At 56.3% G+C, this 8,982-nt stretch overlaps 1 protein-coding gene across 1 annotated transcript in view; it reads left to right on the top strand.

Annotated features, from left to right (window-relative positions):
• The first annotated feature begins 6,370 nt into the window (after positions 1-6,370).
• Positions 6,371-8,982, top strand: part of PADI1 (peptidyl arginine deiminase 1) — a 40,188-nt gene continuing 37,576 nt past the window's right edge. Inside the window, exon 1 of the mRNA XM_045982105.1 lies at positions 6,371-6,462. Within this exon, the coding sequence (XP_045838061.1) occupies positions 6,371-6,462 (92 nt within the window). The remainder of the gene's footprint in view (positions 6,463-8,982) is intronic.

Raw genomic sequence — 8,982 nt, 5'->3', positions numbered from 1 at the left:
ATTGAGGAAAGTCTGAAGGATACCAAGCACATTTTTCTAGAGACACTGCACCCCAAAATAGACCCGTGAATCAACTCAGAACCAACCATAAGAATGCCGTGGGTCACTTAGTTCAAAATCCCACACTTGCCCTGTTTTGGAGATGGGAGGAGGGGAATGTTCCTTAGTTTTCAGGGCCCAGAAGAGTTGGGCTTCTCTTCTTCAACTGGTTTGGTTATATCTTGTGGGCGCCATGGTTCATGAAGTTGATTCTATTTCTCTTTTCTCATGGGCCACCAGGGAACTCACTGCTAGATCTACCAACCAGATGTCCATCCCTGTCTTTTGTTTTCTTTTCCCACTCTTTGACCTAATTTTCTCACTTGAAAAATGATTTTACCCAGGGTGTATTTTGTAAGCTGCCTCAAATTCTTTCTATTAGGATGTGGAATAAAAATCCATGAAAGAAGGGGAAAAGTTGAGTCTTGTGTGGAGTGGGCACTGGAGGAAGGGAGGTGGGAGTGGGGGAGGGGAAGGCAGGAAAGCAGGTGATGGGGAGAACTTTATGGAGACCCTGCAGTCAGGGAGCAAATTCCTGGGGAGCAGTGAGGGGGAGCAGCTAGAGAAATATGATCAGAACAGGTGTCAGGCACTGAGTGAAAAAGGGGTTGTCAGGGGCCTGGTCTGGGGGGCCTTGAGTGCCAGGCGAAGTTTCTATTTCTTGAGGATTGCCTATATCCCAGGCACTTTACAGACATCATTTTGAACTCCCGAATTATTCCGGACTTTACCAATTTAGGAGACTACGTCTCAAAAAAGTTAAATCATTTGGCCAGGGCTGCGAAATCTGAGAAACGGCTGAGCCCAGACTGGAACCACAGATAGTAGGGCTCCAGGATCTAGACTTTCTCCATCCAGCTGCCCTCCTTTATCGGGGGCCACAGGATGCCGGAGCAGTCTTATGGGCTGGGGGGTTGGCAGATGGGATGTGTGCTTCAGACAGGTCCCTACTGCCTGCAGTGCGGAATGAGGTGAGCCTGGGGACCGGGAGAGCGGGGGGAGGGGGGGCAGCTCAGGTCCTGGCAGGGAATAGGGTGCGGGTGTGGTAGGGGTGAGGGTGGAGGGGAAGGGATGGGGCCGGAGAGGTTTGGGAGGTAGAGCTGATGAGTCAGGTGGGGTGACTGTTTAGATGCTGGGGATGAGGGAGGGGCTGACTGAAGGGGTTGCCTTGGTCTGTGCTTGGTACCTGGGGTAGAGGCGGCACCTTCTGCTGAGAGAGGCAGGGAGGGGGAGAGCAGACGGCCAGTGGGGGGCAGGGAAGGAGGTGATGCTGAATCGGCCACTTGTGGGGGTGGGGCTGGCTGCACCTGACCACGAGCCCCTAGTGCCCAGCCCAGCCCCGCATGTGATGCTGTTAACACCAAGTGGAGCCTGGGATGTTCCAGAGCTGGGGAGGGAGTCAGTGGAGTTGGGTGACTCATGGCCCTCGCCACTTCCTGCTATTAGAGCCGCTGGCCGCAGGCCCTCTGGCCCTGCGGGAATCGGTGGGTCCCCTGCCTTCTCGCGATAGTTGAGTCAGAGCCCCTGAGGCCCACAGGGGGTCCAGGATCCTGCCTGGGAGATCCCAGAGGAGTGAGTCAGTGTAAGGAGCTTCGAGGGCCCGACGGGTGGTGAGCCCTCTGATGCCCAGAACAGCACCTGCACACAGAACACCCAGGACACATCGTCTTCAGTGAATGACTGGGAACCTGGGACCTGGACTTGGCTTCCCGTGACTCTGCCGCGTTGTCTTGTGTATGTCAAAGCTCTTCTCGGGGCGCCTGGGTGGCTCAGTGGGTTAAGCCTTTGCCTTCAGCTCAGGTCATGATCTCAGGGTCCTGGGATCGAGCCCCCTATCAGGCTCTCTGCTCAGCAGGGAGTCTGCTCCCTACCCCCCTGCCTGCCTCTCTGCCTACTTGTGATCTCTCTCTGTCAAATAAATAAATAAAATCTTAAAAAAAAAAAAAAAAAAGCTCTTCTCGGAGCCTTGGTTTACCCGACTGGAAAATTAAGGAACTCTAGGGGCTTTTCCAGCCGGAAAAGGGAGGATTGTGGGAAGCAGGAGGAACTGAGCTTGTGGTGCTTGGGGGGTGCTCAGAGCGGAGAAAGGCCACGTATGGGGCTCCAGGGAGCTGGGCTCTGCTGCCCCCCCTCCATGGCCATCCTACGTAAGCCCAGGCACAGGCGGCACGGGGGGGGGGGGGGGGGCTGAAGAGGACCCCTCCCCCGAGGAGAGGAGCCCACAGCTGGTGTCCGCAATCACAAACAGCCCAGAACCCATTCTGGGCAGGCAGATTCCTTGCCTGCTCATGCGAACCAAGGCTTCCCTGGGCCCAGGTAGTTTACCCTCCTCGGCATCAATGACTTCCCCAACCTGAGCGATTTGTTCCCCGGCCCTTATCCACCAGTTTTTAAATAGTGCGAGTTGGGGTCTCAAACAGTGGCCCGAGGGCCAGATCTGCTGACACTACAGGCTTGACCTACAGTGTTCTGTTTTGAAGAAATATTGAATTTTAATGCATCAGGCAAAGCAACGGTGTTACCGGTGTTACTCCCTTTGCCACAGCTGGCGGCTTCCCACATTTATTATCTGCCCAACCTCTGAAGGCATCTCGGTCTGGATGCTCGGTGCTGGCTCCAGAGCCCTGTCTTGTGAATGGGGAAATGGGACATGGGGCCTCCTGGGTTAATGGGATCCCAGGTCCCTGAGGTCTGCCCTTCCGAGCTCTGCTCCAACATCATTTCCCCAGCGAGCCTTCCCCAATCAGCCGATGCAAATGGCACCCCACCCCTCCTCCCCTCTAACCGCCTTCACTGGGTCTCAGCACCTCCTGACGCCCCAGTGTCTGTCCTGCTGTGGATTCCCTGTCTCTCTTGCAACTCTGTTTGCCCCATGAAGTCAGGGACTTGGTCTTATTCACCACTGTATCACCAGCACCAAGAATAATGTCTGGTGCATGGCAGGAGCTCAAAACGACTGTTGGAGAATGGGGAAAATGAGTGCCCGGACATGGTCGCACCAGCACCAGGCATCCTCCCTGCTGCTGTGCCCCCGCGCTGTTCCGGGGGCATCCTGGAGTCATGCGAGTGTCCCACAGTCACCCAGCAGCTGGCAGGCCTCTCCCCCTGCGAGAGGCTGTGTTTGAGGCTAACCCGGGCACGTCCTCCCAGCTGAAGGTTCTCCTTGGCAGAGGGGAGGGGAGCAGTGATGTCATTCAGCTCCCCTACCCCTGCTCCTCCCAAATTTGGCCAATCAAGCCTGATATTCCAAGTTCAAATAGATGATAGCATGGGTGTACAGCATGTGCCTTTTGCGGGTTGTGGGCAGGGCAGGAACCCAGGCAGGTCATGGTGTCTGAAGGGACATGTTCTTAGAGCCAGAGGAAAGAAGGAGGGGGGCAGGGAAGCCAAGAGCAGGAAACTCATTTTTTCTTTCTTTTTTTTTCCTTCCTTCCTTCCTTCCTCCCTTCCTTCTTTCCTTCCTTCCTTTCTTCTTTTCAAGATTTATTTATTTAAGAGAGAGTGAGCACACAGGCACACAGAGACGGAGAGGGAGAAGCAGACTCCCAGCCGAGCAGGGAGCCCAACGTGGGACTCGATCCCAGGACCTGGGATCATGACCTGAGCTGAAGGCAGATGCTTAACCGACTGAGCCATCTGGGGGCCAGTCTCCTCATTTTTTCTTAAAGACAGACTTCATTTTTTCTCTAATAGTAAAAGCATCAGCTTACCAAAATTTTTAAACAATTATACAAAAGCATAAGGAAGAAGGTAAAATGAAACAAAATGAGACAAAACACAAGATCCCTGATATTCTATCTCCCAGGGATCCAGTCAACAATTAAGAGCCAATCCAGGGTCCGATGGCCTGGGTTCAAATCCCGCCTCGACCACTTGCCAGGGGCAGATCTCGAGAGGGTCTCTTAGCTTCCCTGTGCCTCACTTTCTCTGTGCAATGGGGATGCACGGATGTTCCTCTCAGTCTCTGTGCCCGCTCTCTGCTACTCCCTCCCTCTTTCCTCCGGCTCTGAGAACATTTCCCTTAAGCGGCTGTGACCTGCCCCAGGCCCCTGCCCCACCCACAACCCGCAAAAGGCACGTCCTGTATACCCAGGCTGTGGTCTGTTTGAACTTGGGCTCCCGGCTTAGCTGTTACCTGCCACCTAATACTGTGGTGAGGATTAGGTGGGTGATGACACGGAAGGGGTGAGAACAGCGCCCAGCACGTGGTCAGAGGCCAACAGGTGTCTGCTGGCATCTCGTCACCATTGTCACCGTCGTCACCCTCATTTTTGCAGACAGCTCTTCATGCACCAACCTGCTTTCTTCCCCTCCTCCCTCTTTCCTGTCTGTCCGTCCGTCCGTCTGTCCATCCATCCATCCATCCATCCATCTTCCTTTAACAGGAATATTCCCATGTGCTCTCTGGGAGCCTGCTTTCTCCACTCCACTTTACATTACGTACGAACAAAATGGCTCAGGTTCTGCTTAGTGGAGGTGGAAACCCCTTGGGTGTTGTGTTGCTAAGCTCTGTGTCCATGGGGGTAAACCTCGACTTTGAGTCGGTGCCATTGGGTGTAAAGAACTTTGTAGATGGGGAACATTTGCCATCGGCTATGTTGGCCCTAAGAAAGACATTTCAGGAAGATCTTCAAAGTGAAAAGTAACCACATAAATGCTTATACGACTTTTATGTTTCCCGTCTTCCTCCTCGGACAGGGGGTTCCCGGAGCAGGGATTGTGTCCCCCTCCTGCCTGGTCAGACTGGCAGTTCCCCAGGTGAGGGTGCTGCCCCGTTTCCCCTCTCTCTTTGGCATCCTCCCACCCCAGACCTGTGCACAGCGGCAGTCCTGGTTGTGCGTCCTTATTCGGCCCCGTGCAGTGGCTGCCCAGGAGCAAGAGGACCCCGTGGCTGCCCAGGAGCAAGAGGACCCCGTGTTCAGTGCCTCTCAAGGGAACTCCCCTCCTCTGCCTCCTCTTTGCCCAGTATGACGGGAGCATGGCACCCGCAAAGCGTTACTGTCCTCACGGGCCTTATAGACACTTCCTAACTGGGAGGCCCCGGTCCCCCTGCCCCCCCCCCCCAGCCTTCCCCATCTCTCTGACGACAGCTCTGTCCTTCCAGCTGCTGCGGCCCAAGCACTCGCGTCATCCCCGACTCCCCTCTTTCTCTCACACCCACACCCAGCGGGCCCGCATCCCTTCCCAGCCCTGTCCTCAGGAGACATTCAGAACCCAACTGCTCCTCCCCATGGTCATGGTTGCCCCTAGGACCAAGCCACCATCGTCTCAGCTCTTGCGGTGGCTCCCGGAGTATCAATGGCATTGGAACAGGGACTGTGGTCTGTTTGGTTCTTGGCTGCGTCCCCCTCTCCTAGAGGAGTGCCCACCGCAGAGTGAGTGCTCCGCGAACGCTTGTCAAGTGAGCGACTGGGGTTCCACGAGCACCCCGAGGACAGGTGGGGCTGCAAAGACAGGATTTTGAGGGACGAGTCAGGCCTCCCCAGCCCCTTGCTCTGAGCACCTTCTGAGGTGCCCTCCCCACTGGCTGGCCGTCTCAGGAGTTGGGGTACAGGGCTCTAGCCTCGGCTTCTGGGGGTGGTTTGGTGAGTCAGAAGGACCTGGGTGTCAGCCGTGGCTGTCCTCCTACTGACAGTGGGTCCTCTCCTCCCTGTAAAATGAGGATACCAGGAAGAGCTGCAAGCATTTCTTTCAGCGAATGCTGGGGGTCAGGCCCTGTGCTAACCCTCGCACGCATAGCTCATGCGTCCCCACCTCCGTCCCCGACAGCTGCCGTCTCACACCTGGGAGAGGAAGCCACAGAGGGTGGAGCGTCTGCCCAAGGTCATAGGTTGTAAGAGGCCAAGCCGGTATTTGAACCCCGGAGGTCTGACTGCCTCATGCTTTGGATGCGTGAGATCGGGATCTGCACCTGGCATGTCATCAGCCCTCAGAAAGTGCTGACGTTGTGACCGTGAGGGTTCAAGCGCCAAGGTCTGAGGCTGGAGTCAAAGCTAGGGAAGGAGAGACAGGGCCCACAAGGAGCTTCTGGGGGCAGCTGAGCCCTGCTCCATCGGGGCCCCCAACGGAAGCCCTCATTTCCCAACTCTCTGAGAGACCTAGGGTGCCTCCTCCCCTGGCCTCCTGGATTGGCAGGCCCGAGTGAGAGGGCTGGGCAGGGAGCCAGGAGGTGGGGACTCAGTTTAGGCAGCTAATCAGGTCACAGGGTGAAATTAAAAGGGAGGAGGAAAGCACCGACCCATCAGAACGCAGGCTCCTTCCTGGCGACTTGTTGCCCAGGACAGGAGCCAGGGAGATAGGAAGAGCAGAGCCCGGGAGCCCGGGGCACGGGATGGCCCCGCAGAGATCTGTGAGGCTGTCCCTCAAGAAGCCCACCTATGCCGTATGTGTGGTGGGAGTTGAGACGTCTGTGGACGTTCACAGGTGAGAACTGAGAGGTACCTGTCTGGGTGCAGAGGGCTGGGCTGCACCGGAGGGCCCCGAAGCCATGGGGTGGGTGCCCGTTGGACACATCGAGCATGCTAGAGGGTGCTGGTAGGCGGTCGTTCGGAGTGTGGAGCAGGTAGCCTGGATGGAGAGCCTGGGTATCAGGGAGGAGCTAGGGTATCAGGCCCATCTTGGGGCCCCGTCTCTCCTGGGCACCCAGGGTTGGGTCTTTGGCCTCAAGTCCCTGGATCAGAGTTCTAGCTCTGAGCCCCGGGCTCTGTGTTCTGACATCAGAGAGGCGCTGGTGTGTGGCACCAGAATGAACTGGTACTCAAGACGGGGAGCAGGACTGGGCTGCCCTGAGTTTCTCCCTCTTTCTTGCCAACAGCCCTTCTGTCTGTGGTGGAGGTGTGGGGTGCGTGGCGACTTGATCCTTGGAGGCCGGCCAGGGTGATTGGGATCAGGAGGGAGTGTCAGAGGGATGATTCAAGGAGTTAATAAAGGACAAGAACCTAGAACAAGACCCGGGCTTGTGTTTGCCACGATGATGGAGGTGCTGGCGGTGATGGGGGCACCTAGGGGTGACATCTGAGGGACCCCAGGAGAATCAGCTTCTCCTGTTGGCCCAAGTCTCTGACCTGTCCTGGCTCTGCCCAGACGGGGGCCCAGGGACCTGGTCTGGCTTCAGTTTCCTCACCTGGCCATGGAGGGAGCTGGAGCTGGGGGTCTCGGGGAGCCAGCTCTGATACCGTCTATGGACTCCATTCAGTCTGGAACTATTTAGGGACTCCACTCCTGCTGGATAAGAGGGAGCTGGAGCCCCTGCAGATAAGGGGCTCAGAGTGGCGGACTTCTTCTCAGAGGAGGCAGGGGCTGGGGAGTCTGTCACAAGGTGGGATCTGAGCTCCCACTGCCTCCTGGGTCTCAGTTTCCGTGCTGTCCCAGTCTGGTTGTGAACGTTGGGTCTGCCTTCCTGCTTGGCCTCCGGTGAGCCTCTGTCCCGGAAACCCTCCAAACCCTGCTTACTGGGGCCCCAGTAACAGGACTGAGGAGGGGGAGCCAGGACCCTTGGAGGCCAGACCTTGGCTCTGAGTCCTTTTGGGAGTCCTGGCATGGGACTGGTTCTCTCGGATGTGGGTGGGTAGCTGAGATCCCATTTTCTCCTGTCCTTTTAATGTAGCATTTCCCTGGCTTAGCAAATGGAAAAACAGGACGCCCAGTTAAGTATGCATTTTAGGTAAACAACAATAATTATTTTTAGTATATCCTATGGGACCTACTTAGGTTTTTAAAAACCGCTGCTTAGCTGAAATTCAAATTTAGCTGGACACTGACTTTATCTGGCCACCCAGCTCTAACACCAAGGGCAGGGAAGGGGTTGCTAGCAGGCCCCTGCTGTCCAGATTCCAGACCTCTGCTCTCATCCTGGGGGGTGGTTGTTTCTGGAAGGTCACTTCAGAAACTTAGGCCTTACATGGTGCTGCTGACTAAGGCTGGAAGCATTTTCCTGCGAGCCAGGAGACACGGGTTCTAGTCTGAACTCAGCAGCTGACTTGCTGTCTGGCGTCAGCCAAGTCACCAGCCCTTGCTGGGCCTCATTCCTTATCTGAGCCTCAACAGAGTGAGCTGAGTCCTGTTTTGAGTTCAGCGTGGAGGTCAAGGGCCCCGATTCTGGACAGACGTGGCTTCTCATCCTAGCTCCGTTTGTGGCTGTGTGACCCTGAGCAAGCCGCTGTCCTTCTCTGGGCCCTGGTGTTCTCATCTGACAATGGGGTGGGAGGGGGGATAAAGGAGACCCTGCATGTTTGGGGCCCCTGGAAGCTGGAGGAGGTACTCACAGCTCCTCCGGTCCCTGTTCTCCCCGTCAGGTCTCCGAGAGTGGGAGGAACAGAGGACGGATTGGGCTGTGCGTGCGGTGGGAATGGAGGGCGGTTCCTCTTTGGGATCACCAAGCACCCCAGCACCCTCAGATTCGGGCCCTGGCCTAGCCGTGGAGCACAAGGAAGCTGCCTGCGTTGGCCACAGCTGCTGCTCTCTGGTTGACTCTGGGAGGTGGGGCGGGGGCACTACTTTGGGGCCCTGAAGTGAGCACTTTTAATTATTCTATTTTGAATGTGGGGCTCAGACCTATAACCGTGAGATCAAGACCTGAGCCGAGATGAAGAGTCGAGCACTTCACCGACTGAGCCACCCAGGTGCCCCCTGAGTGAGCATTTTGAGAGACCCCCCCACCCCCACCCAACAGCCCTTAGGGAGCCTTCATCCTGGGCGTTGGTCTTGACCAGGGGTGTAAATACTGAGGGTCTCTAAGCTAGAAAATGGAAGTTTATTTGCAGCAAGTTGGTTTAAAAGGAGACAAAAGGAAGAACCCCCGCCCCTGCCAACCCGCCTTCTGGTCTAAGATAGGTAGAGAAGTGGGCATGACATTATCAGCCTGGGAAGGCTTGAAGAGGAGCCTGAAGGTCACCCAGGGCCCGGGCTGGCTAGGATGATGAACTTGGGGCTCCTCCACGCCCA

The sequence above is a fragment of the Meles meles genome, chromosome 1, assembly GCF_922984935.1.
Source record: "Meles meles chromosome 1, mMelMel3.1 paternal haplotype, whole genome shotgun sequence".
In the NCBI taxonomy this organism is placed as follows: Eukaryota; Metazoa; Chordata; class Mammalia; order Carnivora; family Mustelidae; genus Meles; species Meles meles.
This window is presented reverse-complemented; position numbering and strand designations above follow the sequence as displayed.